Raw genomic sequence first — 20,570 nt, 5'->3', positions numbered from 1 at the left:
GGCCCATATTTATATATATATATATATATATATATATATATATATATATATATATATATATATATACATATATTACGTAGACTTTTTTTATAATACATGTACATGAATTCATTTTATAGGCCTATAATCAAATAGCAATTTACTTTATCACCTTTTTTTAGAAAGCAGGGCGAATAATGTCAGTACCATGTCAAAGGAATGCATACTTTTCATTAGATAAAAGGCGACACTTTTTTGATACTCTTTATTTTTGCTTTTAAAAGTTTGGTTTTCCTCAAACTTTCACTATGTATACTGCTTTATAATATACGAGTACGAGTATATAGGCCTACCCTTGAGTATACGTATCGCTGCATTCATTAATCCACATGCCACATTTGGAGAAACTTCCCATTGAATACTTAGTGGGCGTTTGTTGAAAACAAATAAAAAAGCAATAGTAACATTTTTGATAATCTTGGCGAAAATCTTTTTTTCACAGGGATGCATGGTGAGCATGTATTATCACACAGCGAAATTGGGGCGGACGAGACCGCACTTCCGCATAACAACGCTGGTTCACATTTTTTTTTTTCCAGTTACTTGGGCGGACTGAACAATTCTTTGCGCTTTGCTTCAATCCTGCTAGAGCTTCCCACATGCACCCAGCAAATCGTGTCATGTTATCTTGCTCGCTCGTGGCGTGGGTGGGAACCAGATCGGAAGATCACATGAAGCTGTTATGGTCCGAGCGACTGCACTGAGACTTCACATAGCTCCACTGATCCATCCACCTGGCAGCTCTCTGTCTTAGAACTCCTTAATCTTTCATCGGCATACACTTAGATTGGTCTGGTAAAAAGGGACTTGATTCAGTCCACATTATAATTTCTATTCTAGAGACAGGTTCACGCCAGCACCAGCAGACGTTTTCCTCTTGACATCATATTCATATTGCAGTGTGCAGCAATTCATCAAGGGTCAAGATGAAGGCAATTTTCTTTGCAGTTTTGTGCCTGGTTTCAGTTATTGGCGTGGTGCAGTCAGCTCCTGCTCCGTTTAAAATATCGATGGTCGAACTTCGCCCTGCCAAAGTGATTGAAACACTACCCATTGAAACCAAGTCAGCAGGAGCCATCTACAAAGATTGTTCAGCCCCAAATGGTGAGACTTCTGTTCGTACATGTCCTGTCGTTTCTCATTGTTGTGTAAATTATTTGTGTAGGCCTATGTAACTGGGGAAACAGAGACTGAAGAATTTAAAGCCATTGTATTGGGCATTGTAACGTTAGTAGAACGAAGGCCAGCCAAAATGGCATCATCATTGCTGATCACCATCGTCAGAAACTACATGTAACGTTAGACTTCTCCGTTCTAACAGTTAGAGGTCTAACCATCATAATCATCATTGTCATACATGTCATGTACCATCATCATCATCGTTGTCGTCATATTCATAGTTTGACATACAACATGTACTCTTGTAGATCTAGTATCAAAGTAGGCATAAATTCTAGGTGTACAAGTCTAGCGGCTAGTAGTGAGTACGTAGAACTCTAACGTAGTTAGTAGGTTCCTACTGTAAAAAATAAATCTACTAACTACTCGAGTCATCGATGGACCACCTTTTAAGATCAACCAACCTGGCGCAAAGACTTTCTCGCCATATAAGAATTAAAAAAAAAAAAAAAAAATGCATTCCTTGGGATGGGGCGCAATACGCTGGAATATTCGAACATATTAAAATACAAATCAAGAGAAATTAGGGGGATCGGGATACAGGTAGACCGTCTAAACAACCCATGGAAAACGAGAGGAAAAGGAATTGAAGAAAATCCTCTTGGTTTTCACGTCTTTGCCATTCACACTAACGTTAGATGTACATGCTTACTTTTATCAATGGGAGAACAGGTGGTCTATTTAATGATGAGTTTGCACAGGTACACAGTAAAAAATGTCACTTGCGTTTGTCGATGAGAATTCCGCGCATACGATGAAAGTCAATCAATCTGAACCCATATTATGAATCTGTGGTACTGTAAAACGAGGAATGTTGGCATGCATTTTGATTTCACGAAAGCCAAGATTAGCAAAGGTAAAATGCATGCAAAAATTCATGTGTACACTATATTCATTGAATGTTAGAGGCAACTCGTACTCTTGAAAATTTCATGCTGCGAAAAAGGCCGTCGGCCCCAATTCGTGAAAATTTTATGCCGCAAAATATTGTGTTTTAAAGTACATGTATTTTCTGCCATAGCGAAATTAAATTAGGCCCCTAAAGTGAAACTAAATATTTTCTAAGATAGGGCTGACAAGGTATTTTTTGAATCAAAAAGTGGTGAATGAGTAGTACATATTTGTAGGTCCAACCATAGCCCGACCAGACACTGTTACGCTACAATATGCGAAAACAGCGTCTGACGAGCACGGCATGCAGCCTCGAAGTGAGGAACCTCAACACAACTACAAAACTTAGGAACATGTATACTTTTCTCCTTTAAACAGAATACTTTACTCACGTTAAATGCATGTTTCTATTACAGAAGAATAGTTCGCCACACTGGGTCCATGGAGACCACTTGCGATAAGTCCGTGGAACAAATAAATGACACTTTCTGGCGCAATTCCTGACCGTCGGGCTTCGTCGTTGCAGGATTCAAAATGGCGCCTTGACTTATGCGCATGCGTGACCGGATGTGCTCCAGAGCGAGCGCGTGTGCGTTGAAAGTGTCGAACAAACCTTGGCGTCTGCTACACAATAACCGTGGTATGGAGCTCAATGTTCCTCGCCCGACCAGACGCCAGCCGCCGCCAAGCCCAGTACAGTTTATAGCTGTATACTAGTAACCGTGCGTACGCTGCTTGAGTGTAGCAGCACGGTCGACAGCGCGACCTTTTGAAAGGGCATTCACATCACGTGACCATCCGATATCTAAGCTTGGCCTGGCGTGAAAGATTATGTACGGTGTGGACATGCTGGATATGATGATCAATTTCGGTAAGTTTCATTACGTACATTTGAATACTGATAGCATCAGATGTAGAGTAAATATTGAAGAGTATACTCGATGAGTTTGAGGTGACAAAAATGATCATAAGTATCAAAAGTCAAAGCTATCGTGATACGATTACGTCGCTCTCCTAGTGATTGGTGGTCGCGTGCGTACAGCCCTGTCGCGACGTACCATGTACAGCGACTGGGCTGTGTATAGTTAGTCCAACCATAGGCCTACATGTATAAAATGTACAATGTATTACCATCATCTAAAAGCACTGCATACAATGGTGAGGGTCAGCATGATCAGTTTGTACCGATATTCATACAAGGGTTTGTTTTCATTTTTTTTTTTTTTTACCTTCGTGTCTCCATGGAGTCCATGTTTTGGTTTTGTTCAGGAGAGGTTTGCTTTCATTACGTCAACCGATTTGTGAAAAAAATGCTTGCATGTAATTTCTCAAATCTCAAGAAGCCCTTCGATGGTTGTAATGGATATTTGCTGGGTAAAAGAAATGAACCTTTTTTTTTCTGAAGTTTTTATTTGGTAATCGATTGAAATAAGATGTGTTCAGCATCTCTCGACAAGCAGTTGTAAATCCAGAATTACACTCCTCTGAAACCAAGGTAAAATGTCATTGAATATTTAAATCCAATGTCTATAGTTTGGTGATGACTCTTTTAGAAGTAGACTATTAATTGTTCCATTTTCTTTCGTTTTCTATTGCAGTCAATAAAAGGCGCCACCATGTGAAATGCTACATGAAAAACATACTAGTATTTTCTTTATGCTGCACCATTGAGTATAAAGGTCTTATTTGTCTAATACAATGTCCTCCGGTTATAATTAACACAGTTGTTTTAAAGTTTGAAGTAAAATAGTCAAATCCAAAAACTGTAGTCTATATTAATGTGATCTCATTTGCTTCGCAATTGGCTTCCGAGGACTAGTTTTGAAAGAAAACAAAAAGAAAATCTGTTCCATACTAATGTTTGCAGATAAATGTGGTAGGCAAAAATGAACCAGGCCCTGTCTAAAATATCCATTGTTTCCTCTTATGCCATCTATAATGCACGTAGAGCACCCACGTGGAATGTCAAAGTTTTTCTTACACTGTGAAAATAAAAACCAGTATTTGGGGTTTGATTTATCATGAGTGTGTACTGTATGGCGTTTGATGATTTTAGATAGGATAAAAATTATTTACGCTGTATATCATTAGTAAAGTTTTTTTTTTAGTGTTAAGATTTTATGTTTAGGTTTATACATGTACAAGGAAAAAAGAATTTGAGATTTACTTTATTGTTAATATATGATTGTATTATATAATATTTTATGTTATATGATTGGGTACAATGGATTGTTGTTATTTTTACTGAGAAAGTAAAAGTGGAGTTTTTGGAGAAGAAATTAATAAGTTGTTAAATGAATTAATGGGTAATGGAGTAAAAGAAAGGTATATGAAAGGTAGGAGGGGAAGGTAGAGAGAGAGAAGAGAGAGAGAGGGAGAGAGAGAAAGGTTAAAGAGCATGATTTATATAGTAAAAGGTAAAGAGATGAAAAAATGGAATGGGACAAAGTTGCATCATTGTGATAGAAATGTATGTTTTGAAATCAAATAATACATATTGTAATTAGTTTGTGTATAAATTTATTTTTTTGGTCAATTTGTTTGTGATTATAATGTAACTGTACTTGTTGAATGTTTCTTTTACTATGTAAGATGTATTTTCATGTTCTTCTGTGTTGTCCTTTGTCTTTGACTTGTGCCTCCTGTTTAATCCAGGAGACAACCTAGGCCTTTCATGTTACATTGTTTATTAATATAATAAAGAATGTTGAACAACAGCAACAATTCATAATACATGTAATATGTTGGGCTATAACAGAATTTCAGTATTACAAAATATAACTGCTGGTCCCAAGCAGTAAGTAGATATAACATCTGAAAGAGGTTATCCTCAGGTTGAGCTGAGGATTGGGCTTTTAACCTTTTGTGAAGTACTGGTACCAAGAAACTACTTATGAAATAGTACAGAGCATACCATTCTAGGGGAATTCAAAGTTTATTTGATGAAAATCAATTTTGGAATGGCTGAGAAATCAAAAAAAAAAAAAAAAGTGAAATGAAGCCATTGTAATAAAAGGTGGGTCCCACCTTTTATTCGGATTACTCTGTTTTGAGTATCTCAGCCATTTGAGAACTAATTTTCATCAAATGAACTTGTAATTCCTTTTGGAATTACACATTCTTTCGTATTTCATAAGAGGTTTAAACTCACCAAAAATGTTAGAAACCTGAAGTTAGGTTTTAACCAAAACATGTGTACAGTCCCTATAGATACTTGTCCATAGTTTTGATCATCTAACTTTGTGTGTTTAAATTTTATCTACAGGTTTTATAAACATTCCTATGCATTCTCCTTGCTAATCTATGTAGTACAGTGTATACCTGAGTCTAAAATATCACATCACATTCACAAGGCTCCATTTACATGTAAATATAAACTGCACATGTATACCCAGCTTCTCAGATATGACAGTAACACATACATTTATTTTTGTGGGTTGTTTTTTTGTTTTTGTTTATTTATTTGTTTGTTTTTGTTTTTCAGAAATATGATGCTAAAACGAAATGCTATCATTAGTTTACATAATCATGTGAAAAGTAATATTCCTTTATGGCTCGTGCTTTTGTTTTCACAGATAAGTTCAAGGTGAAGAACGTCATTGTAGAAGGTTGCAGCACACCTCCATGCATTCTGAAGAAGGGGACTAATGTTTCAGTGCAAATTGATTTCATTGCAGGTGAGTGAAGTGGAAATCAATTTAATTATGCTCCGCTTAGCCTATGAAAGAATGCCCAGTATGGATTTTATTCCTTTTGCTTCTGGTTTACAAAAAAGGAAAAAACAATATGGTCTTTATCATCCTACAATGTTTCTCATGCTCAACACTTAACAAGGTCAGCAAAAATGGTTGTCAGGCTTTAGAATAACTGCTTGAAAGGTGAACTTTGACGAGACGACTGCAATTTGGGTCTGACTGTATGAATTATACAGTATAGGTATGCATTCTTGTTAGTTGTATTCATGATAAAATTTCAGGGCAATCTGGCAACACCCCAGTTTCATGCATGGAAATGTCTAATCACATAGTAGTAAGCAATTGCACAGTCAGTGCAAAATTAAGAACCTGCAAAATACATGTATGTTTTGAACTGCTCAGTGCATGATACTGCAAAAATAATGATGTCTCTAGTATCACCTTTCAAAATACAATCAAACCTGTCTTAGTGATCTCCTGTCTATAGCGGCCATCTGTTTTATACAGCAAGCATGTTAAAGAACATGTCATTAGCAGCTACAACCTGTCTATAATGGCCACTTTTTTTTCTCTCCCTTGGGTGGCCACTGTAGTCAGGTTTGACTGTATGTGTCATTGCCCAACAGATGTATATTTGCGGGTAGAATTGAAGTGGCCATTTGAGTAGCTAAGCAAAAATCTATGCCCTGTGCAGATTTATGTGTATCATGTATCCACAAGCCAACTCTCACATTGATGTTCTCTTCGCTGACCATCTGCATTCATTGCCAGTCATCACAAGCTGACCTTTATCGCAGGTAATTGCGAAGCTGTGTCTTTTGTTCTCATTTTGCTGCAGAGGAGGTTACTTCCAATGTGACTGCAAAGGTCTATGGTGTCATTGCTGGAGTGGACGTGAAATTTCCACTCCCCAATCCAGATGCATGCACAACAGGCGTCACATGCCCCACTAAGTCTGGTGCAACGTACACATACAAGACCAACCTCCTCATTGAATCTGTGTACCCAGACGTAAGAAAGCTAAGAGGGTTTTATGTTTCTCTGCATTCATCTTGAAAACCTTACAGGAGAATGAAACCCAAATATACATTGTACATGGAATTGAGGGAATGCAGCAATATTGGTAGAACTAAATCAACAAAGAGTGAGGAAATCAATCAGTTAAAAAGTCTCTATATATTGTCAAAGATTTTTTTTTTTTTTTTTTTGCTTCCATTGCTGGATGATAAAACTGCAACATTTTATGACATTTAAAAATATGGAAAAACAATGTAAAGAAAATACAACCAAAATTCATCATACAGTGCACTCCCGTTACAACGAACACGGTTATAACGAAATTTCGTTATAACGAAGTAAAACTTCTGGTCCCAAAATTAGCGCCATTAAAGTTTATGGTACAAAATTCGCTTATAGCGAACACGGTTATAGCGAAATTTTCGTTATAACGAAGTCTTTTCCGAGCACCACTGACAAAGAAATACAAAAGAAATGTGCTCCGTTTATAACGAAATGCAGATCGCTTTCGAAAATGCGTAGCGGAACAAGGCATTTACAGCGTCTCTGCATGGGCGAACGCGTCACATCACTGTGTGTTCGCTTGGTGTGTCACGCACAGTTTCCGAGGGGAACTTGCTTTATTGTATAAATACAATAATCTGAAGTAGATTAACTATTTTTTTTATTGTTTACATAGCTTTCCAGTGTATGACGAGTATTCAACAAACAGAATATCATATATGCGTGGCTTCCTTGTTTTCGTTATATATTGTATTTGTTCGGTTAAAACGAAATTTCGTTATAACGAAAGAAAACTGCCGGTCCCGAGCATTTCGTTATAACGGGAGTGCACTGTATTTTCATTTCTCAAGCGTAATGAAAGAGCACTTGATTTACCTCTTTCAGGAAGAAGGGGGAATAATATTACCCTTAACATGAGCCAGTAGCAAGTTGAGGGAATGTGTACTTTTCATGTAAAAACATTAATCGTTTGGTCTTTTCTTTTGATATGATAGTTTTCCATGTGTGACATCATGAACTGTAGTAGTCTTCTCATTCAGTGATGGCTGTTCCAAAAATATAAAAATTCATAACATCGTAATGGATTCTTGGATTTTGATATTTATCGCTGCATTCAGTCAATCCACTGTATGTGTGGGTTTCATCCCCCTGCAAGAATGGATGTTGTAATTGTGTTCGAATGGATCACAAGTTCTGTGGAAATCATGGTGATATTAGATTTTATTTGAATGATTAAGTGAAGAAGAGATAAAATACATGTACATGTACTCCTACAGTTATATTATAGTATATTGGATGACAATGAATTTTTACTGTGCAATATCAGGAATTATCATCTACAGTAGGATGTTTCGACGGCGCAATAAAAATGCATATTCTCGTTTGCTTGATTTCACTGTGCAATACAAGAGCATACTGAACAAAACACATCCATAGGTGAATACATCAATTCCCCAAAGGCTACTGTTATTATTGGCTGTGCAATAATGCACCATATTCCATTGGCTCATCAGTGAACTCGTCGGTGAATGCTTGGTATGTACTATTAGTGCACAAACTCTTCATTGTTACAATTCACGAGCGTGCAAACATCTTGCTACATACGCAAGTGCAGTGCAAATCCCTCCTTTTTCAGTGCAAAGTCCACTTCAAAATCTAAAAGTATGGTACTTTTTTACAGTTTATCATTACTGGGGCGACAAGACCTCATATCTACAAAATGTCAAATGTTCAGGAGAGCAAAAAAACATGGCAGCCAAAGCACTGTATCCTATGGGATAGACATTCCTTTGACATGCCATGGTGGCTTCATTTTAGGGGTAAGACATCTACATTGTAGGATTTGGACAGGACATCACTTAAGTGATTATCTGACCATTAATGCAAAAAAGTCATTTTCACCAAAATTGCAGATACAAGGTCTTGTCACCCCAGCTTCATTATGCCATCTCTAGATAATGATTATAGATGATAATAATATTGGATGACTTTAATTCATGGAATGCCAGTGAATATTGTACTCATTAGGGCCAATATTTCACTCATCTTTGATTCATGCAATATTCGCCCTCCCCCACGCAATATTCCCTGGTATCCCATTCATAGCCATCCAATATAAAACAATTATTGAACGGCCAGTAACAGTGGTAGCCTATGGGGAATTAATACATTGGCCTATGCATTTCCTTAAATATGCTCCCATATTGCACAGTAAAAAATGAGCGGACAACAATACATGTAGGCGTTTTTTAATGTGCCTCTAAAACGTAGATGATAATGTGTCATATTGCATGACTGCAGACAGATTGAGCCCAGTGATGATTGACAGATTGCTGCCTTGATTGACTTTGTAAAACAATTTTTAAAAAATTGTTATTTAAGCTTTGACCTTCACATTTGATCCAAGGAAAATGAAGAAAAACCATTCTGTAATAACTGTTCAAGTATAAACTGCAAACCAATATTTTATATAGTGTGCCATCAATTTGAACATTTTAATTGCTTTAGGGAGTTACATTTTTGTTAGGCCTTAATTCACAGGAATTATGCTGTAGGAGAGTTTGAAGATGTGTAAATGCATCAAGCCTAACTTCATTCATTTATTTTACTTCTTGTTCATGTTCATTGAAAAGCTATCACTGTATTTCGTTTCTCTCTGCAGATACAGTTAGTGGTTCTGTGGTACCTCTATGATGGACAAGATCAGGAAGCCCTCTGCATCGATGTGCTTGTGAAAATTACTAATTAGTACACTGTGTCCACCATTCAGCCCACTTGAGCTTCCATCTCCACACACATTTCTGACAGCTGATATTACGATGATGGGCAGTTTTTACATTTTGGGAAGTTGCATAGCTTTCCTGTTTCCAGCAATCAGTGAGAGCTCAACCTCTGTAGATACAGTAATTGGAGCCATTTAAGTCTATTGCCCATGGGGAAATGGCCTCAAAGTTGACACATGTGGACTGTGATGATTTGTGATGACAACTCATTTTGTAGGCTGATCGTCCAGTAGAATTATTCTGACAGCTTGCTGCGTATACCTTGCTGGTAATTTGATCATGAACTATACATAATTCCAGGTAGGTCTCTCATTAGATAATTCATGATACTTCAAAACATAATAATGCCTTCTGTCGAGTACAGGCAACACTGGTATAGGTATATATGTCCCTATGGCTCATTTTGTAAGAGTGCAACATTGAGATAAACTCCTATTGTGATACTCCACAGTGATGTTGCTTGTTACATCTGTGATATATTACTGAATATCTGCATTTTACCTGAACCCATAATCTTAACATAATTTGCCGTTCCAGGCATGCTGCTAGTTGTGGGGAGCTCGGGTGTTTCTCTGAACTTACAGTGATTGGCATTAGACATTAATAAGGATCTAATAAGCATATTACTGTGAAAGCTGTTATTTTCTGCATACGTTTTTCGTGAATAAGGAGGTCATGGATATTTTTGCAAGATGTTGTTTTCAGGACTTGATGCCAAGACTATTTATAGGTGCACTAATACCCAGGCTTGTGGTGAATATCTTTGTGTTGTTGAATTAGCGACCCAACAGTGATCTGTAAAATTCGAGAAAATGCAACCCTCACGAAAATAACAGCTTTTACAGTAGGTGGGTATTGTATTCCACAATTTCAGTTCTGCTGAAGGAAATGTGTGTCCTTGTGAATGCTGTCTTATAGGTTTGTGAGAAACCATTGCGGAGACATGCTGTCTTAGTGGCTTAACTGAGAGTTTGTCCAGAGGATAATGTGCGCAGTTTTAGATGCAGAATCAAGGTACAATGCAACTGCTACATGGAGGTATATATGTACATTTGTTTGAGGGAGTTGATGTATTTACAGTAGTTATTAAGTTAACGTAATGGACTTTGGCCTTGATTGTGTGACGCAAGCATAGCCTAGAGAGATTTAAGTGCCATCCGTGATGAAGTACGTACAGTTTAATCAGCAAAGGTCAGAAGGCTAAGGATTAGTCCTTGATGAACATCCCTGTGATAATGTTTTTTGTCAATAGAAGGTACTGTAGACATGCCAGAGTGGTAAGTGTGTATGTCCTTTGCCTCCATTGTGTGCCAGAATGACACATGCGAGGATAGTGACTAGATTCCTGTTTATTTGTTTGTTTAACTCTTTATGTGTCATGGTGTAAACCCCCTGTGTGCCACATTATTCTGAGACTGCGAGGTAGCTATGCTTTCAGAAAACATTCCGTTGATTAAATCTGTGTCACTTTTGTACATTTTTGTTACCCACGACATGTAATGAGCAAAGTTGTAGAGAAAATGCCACACTTTGCTTTGCTATAAATTGCAGAAAAAAAAAAAATCTATGATCACTTTTCTTTCAAATGACCAGTACATGTAGCTACATTATTGCAGAGGCATGACATTTGCACACAAAGCAGTGACCTAAAAACTTAGAATTTACTGGCAAATCTAGTAGAGAATGTTGCATGATAGTAAATAACCACATACAATGCAAGCTACATGTGACAGGAATTAAATGGTAAGAAACGCTTTCATTGTACTGTGGCATGTGGCGATTTATCGATCGGTTTGGGCGGGTTTTTGTGGGTTTGAGCAAAATATGCGAACTTGGCATGCTGGTGACTCAGTCTGGCGTGCAAACGTGGCACATAAAGAGTTAAAGATGCAGATTGGGATCATGGCCTAACTTTATGTTTGTGGCATAAAGCGCTCATCTTATGGTCGTTTTGATTTGTGTGCTGTTGTTTTTTTTAATCAGTCTGATGTCACTTTGAATGTGGAAGAGTGGGTCAGTTTGATTACAAGTGTTGTTCAGTTGAAAGTTTTATTTTGGTGAGTTTTTTTCAGAAAACTTTGTTGGACACTGTTGTGTGTACAGCCTACTTTTTGGCCGTGCCACAAATGTCTTTTTGTATGTGAGAAAATCTGTCAAATATTGTCAAGTACATGAGACTTTAGAAAAGGAAAGCACTTGTTTTTGAATTTGTAATGACAGTTATGAAGGATGTCTGATTAGGCGAAGTAGTAATCAAATGTCTGTTTTGAGGATTAGAGAAGATCCCCTTTATTTTATTTTGTACATTTTAAGAAATCACATATGAAGGAAAAATCAAGCTCACAGTACTGATATCTTATGAGCATACACAGATTTATCACTCTGTAACCTGGTAGATTCATGTACATTGTATATTTTATGCTGCTCATGAAGGGATGGTTTAAGGGCCATTTAATATGCCTCTGTAAGGACTCCAAGCCTGCTGCTGATAAGCAATAACCAGTCTTTTGTTTCCCCTCACTTCTTACCATGACCCTAAGCCTGTTTTCTCTATACCTATCTACAGATCTATCTTTCTCTTTTTACATCAATATTAACCCCTTGTGCGGTAAGGACTTCGGACCGTGGATACAGTGTACAGTGCAGTGTTGTTGTGTGTTTTTTTTTTTTGCTCAAGGCACACAAAAGGGTTAATGTGTCTGCATTTACATTCACCAGCAAGATATTTACCTTATGACTTGATTTGCTAGTTTCTGCATCAATCAGTTAGAGTGACCAAAGTGACAGTGATCATAATGATATTATGTGAGTGTTTTTGTTCTTGTATCACTTTTGCAACATGCTCATTTTGTCACTGAAGGCATATTAGGCATGCAAGTAGCGTTAAACACAAATTTAAAAGCTACTTAATGTATTCTGTATGCTATGCTGAGAGTTTTAGGAAGTCCTGGTCGAATAGTTCTTCTTTTTTTAATCATATATATGTATGCAGAAGCTTCTCGGCGAGTATTGAATTTATAGCACTGAACTTGTACTTCTGATTTAATATATGTGGCCCATGCCAGTGAGGAATTTTGTAACGACATGACATGGGGAGTTCCTTGGGTGGCGTAGATTAACAGTCACATGTTTTGCTTTATGCTAAGCAAATACAGTGTATCTGATATGATTGCCTTGGTTTTATTGTGATCCTTGAACTCCTGTGATTTCCATCAAAAGTATTATCCATGAAAGAGCTACTTGATTGAATTTTCCTGTGATGTAGTCCACTGTTGCAAGTTTTAGGATTTGAGTTTTGATAGGATCTTGATGATTATTCATCCTGTGAATTGTTTTTTGGAATCGCTTCTTTGTGGGTAATATATGTTTTCTCTATCATTTTTTTTTCTTTTTGTCATATGTGTATAATCTTGCTTCCAAAAGGCACTAAATCCATTGAAAAATGATGGATTTAGCGCCTTTTGGAAGCAAGCTCTTCAATTACGAAACAGCAAGTCATTTTCTACAAATGCCTACATTAAAATGTTTAGGCTGTATAAATTGTAACTACAATTTCCAAATGCATTTAACCAGTGGCACATATTTTTGCACTTTCTTATCTATATGTGTAGTATGTTTAATTGATGATATCGTGATGCTAAAGCCCAAAGTGATATTTGATTCTTACATTATGTTAGTTCCACCTGACAAGTGTGTTATCTGCATCAACGTTATTATGCTGTCATTTAGAAATCGAGTGAAAAGTTTTCATTGGTGTTAATTCATTGGGAATGGAGGAGCAACAATGTAACTTCAAGAGGGTAAGTGACAAAAATGACAAAAAGCATATATCTTGAAGTCTGATTATCAATTATGGAATATTTTGTGCTAGTTGATATAATTGTTTCTGATTTCCTGTCCAGTGTTTGATTATTTCCGTTGCCTTTATTTTGTGATGATATATATTATCGTTGCAGAGGTTGAATTTGGTAGAGGAACAAGTATCTCTGTACAGAAAGATGCCTTTGTGTGTGCAGTGTCATCTGCCACGCAGTCCCAAGCACTTAGAAACAGTTGAAACTTGTATTTCATAAGCACAAAAGTATTATTGGTCATAGTATCATATGATTATGATACCACTTTTCTAGGATCCTGTCCTATTAGAGATACATCAATTGTCTTACCCTCCAGTATCTCGTTATTTTTCTCAAAGCTATATAGGCTTTATGCTAATCTGTCACTGATGATGTGTGATTCACCTATGTAAATTTGATATGGTTGTACATAATTAACATAGATAATGCACCTGATATATGGAAGCATGTGGACGAGTAAATGATAATCACTTTGCAATAAATGCTCACTTTGATATTTGAAACAGTGGACTGTGAGACCGTAATTATATACATGTAGTGGGTATGCTGGTATGAAACTGATGCATGTGATGACATGAACTCCCCACCCCCCCCCCAAAAAAAAAAAACAACAACAACAACAACAACCCAAAACAAGAAGAAAGTATAGTTAGTATTCTTTTTGTTGCATGATTTGAGATCCATTGATTTTTTTTTTTTTTATTTAGCTGTAGAGCAGGTTAGGTAGATCTAGGTGTAGGGCAGGGTGGGTAGTCAAGCATGTTATCGTCTGTGGTGGGAGCACTTAAGCCTGAAATGTATTGTTTGAAAATCACCACTTACTACACACATTCATTTATGAAGGCATCACAACACCAAGGATGGTGATAGACCTGACAGCCATGATTTTGACATACGTGTACATATGATACGAATGATCCTTCTTTCAAGGAAGAAAAATTACAGTGGGAGACTTGTCATGCCTACCAGGTAGTCTTTTATACTGCCCCATTGTGGCAAATACCCCCCCCCCCCCCCCCCCAAAAAAAATGGCAAATCATCTGAATTTAAGTTTTGTCTATTTTTTAAATTTTCATCTCGGTGAGAGATAATCTACAATCAAGACAGGGATGTTGATTTGAATTACATACATTTTGTTTATCACCAGGAAATATCAGTATTGTCACATGTTGCATTTTGCGGCAGTAGGCCAGAGTATCGTCCTTGTTAGAAGTGATTGAGTTCTCATTCTTTTCTCCTCATTTCCAACTTTCTCACTTCTTTACACAATCAAAAGTACATTGTAACATGTATATTTGATCACTCACAGAAGACGAAGAAAACCTAGAAAAGTTTTCAGAGAAAGTCATCGTGAACACCATAAGAGACTTAAGTGCTACAAATCATTAGAAACGTGGACAGCGTTTGCCAAAACACACAATGCAGATATTTGAGTGTTGATATTGAATGTTGATATGCCATCTAATGTATCATTAGGTAAGGACCTGGTGGATTTATGTTGTTCTTTTTAGACCTTACACTATTTGTGAAAATGTGGTCAAGATAATTAATACTTGCTTGCCAGATACATATAGGCCTGTTTAGCGTATGCCATCCTAGACCAGTGCACAGGAAAGTTTATTATGTAATTACAATGTACCATATACGTTTTTGACATTATCAAAATCTTATTGGACGCAGTTTGATTCTCACAACACCAGTATACCCATACAGTGTTCTTAGTACAGTACCAGTGTAACCGCATAGTTTACCGCATAGATTATGGCATACACTCTCTCCCCATGAGGCTCATGTAGAGCACTTACACAAGTATAGTATTACAAAGATTGAAAAAGAGACAAATATTTATTTTAAAAGAATAGGCCTATAAATATTATTTAAAAAAATCAACCTTGCATCCATTACTTAGACGCCATACAACAAAGCAAACACAGGCATATACATATTCTTGTATACACAAATCATCCCCGCACGGGATGATACATAACATGCATAGACATACACATACACCTATATACTTTAGAGCTGAAGATTGAATTTAAAATAGATATGTTTTCAGCGCCTTTTTAAAGGAGTTTGTAGATACACCACAAGATCAGTGACACACGCACGGAAATGAGGAGCAATACATGACATTAAAAGGACATATTTATGACCTATCACGCTGCCACTGTATCATAAAACTTGTGGGCTATGAACCATTTGGTTTCTGTTTTGTTGTAATTGCTGTTGCTGTCTTATCTAGAGATTTTTTATTGTTTATTTTTGTGAGATTATGGCATACACATAATACAGTTGAAACATTTCAGCATTTATAGTTTTGCTCATCAGATGTCACTCATATCTCATGGAGGCTCTGCCAGTAATTTCATGTTCAACCGTTGAACAGTCGTCTGATTATCTATTGATTTATGTTTAGAGGTCCATAAATATCTGAATTATTAGCCACGTAGCGAGCTTTCAGTTTCAAGGTTTACTTCATGACGTCACGTGGTGTACACTGCTTGATCAACATCGAGTTCCTCATACGATGCTGATCCGCACGTATTTCCGTACTTATAGGTCCAATTGTGAACAATTATCAAATCACACCATCAGTTATCACCACCAGAGGTCACGACTCAAGAGATTGGAGGCGTCGTCCCTATCGTGTCATGTGGCGATGATATCTGAACGATAAAACATCAATTACACCTCACGAAATACTGGACGTGAAGAACACCATATTGGTATCGTCTTAAAAACATACAGTTTACTAGGACTTGTGGTGAAGTATACACACTGTATACTTAACTAATCAAAGGGGTTGGATCTTCTTTCCTTCCTTCCTTCCTATATTGATAACCGGTGAACTTCTTAAACGAGGAAATAGCATCTTCCCTCTTCCTCTTCCTCTTCTCCCTCCTCTCTGTCTGTCTATCCATCTATCCATCTATCTATCTGTCTATGTCCTCCTCCGCCTCCTCCTCCGTCTCCTTCTCCTCCGTCTCATTTTCTCTTCCTCTCTCTTTGTGGTTTGATACATTATCAATGCACCGGGGTTGGGGGCATTCTATACACGTGGTGTTGACTATTACAGTGTATTGGCAATCATTTCATAGGTCGTAGACCCTATATGGATATTGATCCCCGACAACGGCCCAGAATGGCCAGGTGATGATCATAATGCTCTACTTATCACACTCTTGTTTGTTGCCGTTGAGAACTGAGAGACTCAACCCTGAACTCACAAAAAATAAAAAAATAAAAAATAAAAATCTCTAGATAAGACAGCAACAGCAATTACAACAAAACAGAAACCAAATGGTTCATAGCCCACAAGTTTTATGATACAGTGGCAGCGTGATAGGTCATAAATATGTCCTTTTAATGTCATGTATTGCTCCTCATTTCCGTGCGTGTGTCACTGATCTCGTGGTGTATCTACAAACTCCTTTAAAAAGGCGCTGAAAACATATCTATTCTAAATTCAATCTTCAGCTCTGAAGTATATAGGTGTATGTGTATGTCTATGCATGTTATGTATCATGTGCGGGGATGATTTGTGTATACAAGAATATGTATATGCCTGTGTTTGCTTTGTTGTATGGCGTCTAAGTAATGGATGCAAGGTTGATTTTTTTCTAAATAATATTTATAGGCCTATTCTTTTAAATAAATATTTGTCTCTTTTTCAATCTTTGTAATATCATACTTGAGTAAGTGCTCTGCATGAGCCTCACGGGGAGAGAGTGTTGTATTGTATTGTCATAGGAGCAATGTGGTTAATCACAGAATGAGAAGGAACATTGATAGGAGGAAGGGAAGTGCGGATAGAAAGTTTAAGGTAAACTTGCAATAATAATGAAATAGTGAATAGAAGATAAATCATAACATTGACATAGTTATGAGTATGAGTACAGTTATTAGTATGAGCTATGAGGATCATTTAATAATCTTCATCTCGTCATCAACATAAACACCATCATCGTCATGATTACCATTATTGTAGTAACATCGATAATCCAGTTTCAGTTTGAGATTGATTTTGTTGGTTTTTTTTCATGGAAATCATACTTGAAATGACGACGCAGTCATGTACAGAACATAAAAATCTACATAATATATTCACAGTATGATAATCACAATAATCTTCAAAGCATTTGAACAAAATACAATGAAATCAGAGAAGTCAATGATTCAGCTACTTCTAGTTTAGGAAAAAAATGAAGGAATCTGCCATCTTAGGCAGGTGCTCTGATAGTGATCGTACCCTCAGGGAAAAAAGTGAATACACAGAAATGGGCAATTTTGCCACCAAAACTTGCCTTGTGCTCTAACTCAATGATACCTCGAAGGGATATTTTGATATTTGATATCTTATTATCTCTGTCGACCCCCTTCATGGGTATGAGAGGACAACACATGTTCAAAAGTATAATACAAGGGCTATATACATAGTTACAATACACAGAATAAAATACTGTAATAAAAACTGGCAAGTACAAATAGAATACTGTAGGCTATAAACTACTGAGCGTACAAAATGATGGCTACAGATCTAAGATATCACGTGGTTTGGTTTGTCTACCACTACGAGTAAGTACGCTTTTAAAGTACACGTTATATACAGGATCAGGACTAAAGCGAGTGGGCACAAGGAAGAAAAGAAGTAACGTGATAGACTACATGTATAAGTGTGCCGTGAATGGTGAATTAAGTGAATTTTAGGTAAAATGAAACACGCTTTACATTATTTTTACCGAAGATTAGTTGAAATGTCTGAATAGAAGACTGTGTTGTGTATACGACTGTTTGAATGCTTGTGTGTATCTTGCCTCTACCCGACGAAAAAAAAAAGTGATTATGAGTGTGCATGCAGTGGTTCATATTGAGTATATGTTTATGTGTGTGTGGGTGTGTGTGTGTGTGTGTGTGTGTGTGTGTGTGTGTGTGTGTGTGTGTGTGTGTGTGTGTGTGTGTGCATGCATGTATGCGCGTGTGTTAATAGTTGATAATGGTTTTGAAAGATTGAGAAAGCCCTGCTGGTTTTGTTTTGACATGAAAAAAAAATGGTATCTTTAAAAATCAGTGAACGAAGGGTACGTTTGTAGCCCAAAATGGTAAAACCTGTCTCGTCACAATCAGTATAGATGATAGTTTGAAAATAAAACATTTTTAAAGATACTTTAAAGGAATTAAGATATGGAATAACTTTAAAAAGTGGGGTTGTATTAAGGCTTTAAGCATCCGGTCCGTGGCGCCTAATTGATCTTTGAGCTGAAATAAGTTTAGGATTATTTAGTTGAAAGGCGAGTGACATAAGTGTGCACGTATATTAGAATCAAGATTGTACACTATGAAATAGGGATGGAAGTTTATTGAACCTATGTTTGAACATATTTAATATGTCTGTTTGTAAAGTATGGATATCTTGTATTCTTTTGGTATTATGTAGATGACTAAATGAGGGTTCTTTGTGAGACACATAATTGGTGTTGGTGATTGTAAAAATTTAATCGCTCGTTTAAAAAGTAATAACAAATATTCTAATCTTGTTGTGTGCAATGTTTTATAATATTTCACACTATGAAGTATGAGATAAAAGCAATGAATTGTGTGAAAAATAAAAAGAGATCTTACAGTGAAAAAAAAAAACTTTTTGATTTAAGTATTCCAGGATTTCTGGATACGGTTATGTGTGTATTAAACGTAAATAATATTCATATCTCACTGTGTCTTGTTGCCATCTCGCGGGTTGATAACATCAACAACATTTATTTTATATGAATATGTATAATGTGTATAATGTATAATGTGCGTATGTGAGTGCTACGAGTTTGCGTGTGCTTAAACATCATAAAAATTGCTATCACTGTTCTTGTGGACAAAACTACCCATGTTGTGAGAACCAAATCAAGTTTGCTGGTTAGCTGAGTATCTGTATGAGATGGAGGATTCAGCGAGCTACTCAATTTTTGCTCTGTTCGCTTCACTAGTAGGCGACACACGAAATATCTGTATAATACAAAACTATTGAAAATTATACTGAATCGGATATACTCACACTTGGACGGTGATAGTTTCAATTTTCGTGTACTGTATGTTTTATTTCTCAACTTGTACAAAATAGTGAAATCATTATGAAAAATTTCAACAGTTTTCACATCAAAATAAGTACTCAAAAGAAATAGATAACTAAGCGTAATACTCTACTATTTCATCCTACCTTACGATATACAGATGTATGGAGACCGTTATCGATAATAAATAACGGCCTTTGGGCGATAATATTTGTTATAATAATATTATAACTTAGTTTTAACTGAAGGAACAAAACACATACATACACAGATAGACAATGTGAACTTCGAGTATTTTTAATGTCATTTGAACGAGGATGACGTCACGATGGGTATATTAAAACAGAAACGAATTTAAGGGACAAAAAAGGAATATAGGCCTACCTGGATAGGTAAAAGTTGGGAGAAGAGAAGCGATAGCATACAGTGTTTATGTGTTCGGAGCTATGAACTCTAGCGAAAAGACAACCTACGACATATAACTTTCCCTATCACAAAGAATTTGTTTAAAAAAAAAAAAACCTGAGAATTTTACAGTTTACCAAACGATGCTTTGGGGGTATGAAATGGATCTGGTGAGCAAAATAAATTCAAGTGTCATATTGCGAAATATTTTTTGAAAGGATTATTCAAAACATTGTAGAAAATGCTGCGTCTAAGATCGTCAGGAAAAGAATTCCATACCTCAGGTCCATGGTGTCTTAGAGATTCTTTTTTTTTTTTAGCTATAGGAGTTGAGCATTGTGATGTCTGTAATGCTAGAATGTACAAACATAACGCAATACCTCGGGGAAAGTCTTGCAGGGGCGATTGAGGATTAATACCCGATCACACTTTTAATGGTAGCAAATAGGTTGGACTGCTTGTAGTCGATAATGTGCACAATTAAAATGGAATAGACGAAGTCCAATTTCAAGCGTCATGATGCTGAAAGAAATCTTCGTCTTTCCAACTAGCTGACATCAACATGAAGACATCTATAGACTGCATGAATAAACCGCGAGCATCAATGAATTAAGTCGGATGTTGATTGGTGTGTTTCAGGTC

The 20,570-nt window shown here is 36.6% G+C and overlaps 1 protein-coding gene across 1 annotated transcript; it reads left to right on the top strand.

Moving 5' to 3' along the window:
* The first annotated feature begins 672 nt into the window (after window positions 1-672).
* LOC140234122 (NPC intracellular cholesterol transporter 2-like) lies at window positions 673-13,964 on the top strand. The gene is made up of 4 exons (XM_072314199.1): window positions 673-1,143; window positions 5,685-5,786; window positions 6,643-6,815; window positions 9,487-13,964. Exons 1-4 carry the CDS (start codon window positions 966-968, stop codon window positions 9,571-9,573), a joined length of 540 nt encoding a protein of 179 aa, XP_072170300.1. The 5' UTR covers window positions 673-965; the 3' UTR covers window positions 9,574-13,964.
* The last annotated feature ends 6,606 nt before the right edge of the window (window positions 13,965-20,570 follow it).

Source organism: Diadema setosum, chromosome 1, assembly GCF_964275005.1.
Source record: "Diadema setosum chromosome 1, eeDiaSeto1, whole genome shotgun sequence".
Classification (NCBI taxonomy): Eukaryota; Metazoa; Echinodermata; class Echinoidea; order Diadematoida; family Diadematidae; genus Diadema; species Diadema setosum.
Note: the sequence above shows the minus strand (reverse complement) of the source record. Positions and strands in the feature narration are given on the sequence as shown.

What these genes read in the sequence shown, in the direction of transcription:
- LOC140234122 (XM_072314199.1), top strand. Translation starts at nt 966, where the DNA reads ATGAAGGCAATTTTCTTTGCAGTTTTGTGCCTGGTTTCAGTTATTGGC. An exon ending in AGATTGTTCAGCCCCAAATG is followed by an intron (nt 1,144 to 5,684) that starts GTGAGACTTCTG and finishes TTGTTTTCACAG; the next exon opens with ATAAGTTCAAGGTGAAGAAC. An exon ending in GCAAATTGATTTCATTGCAG is followed by an intron (nt 5,787 to 6,642) that starts GTGAGTGAAGTG and finishes ATTTTGCTGCAG; the next exon opens with AGGAGGTTACTTCCAATGTG.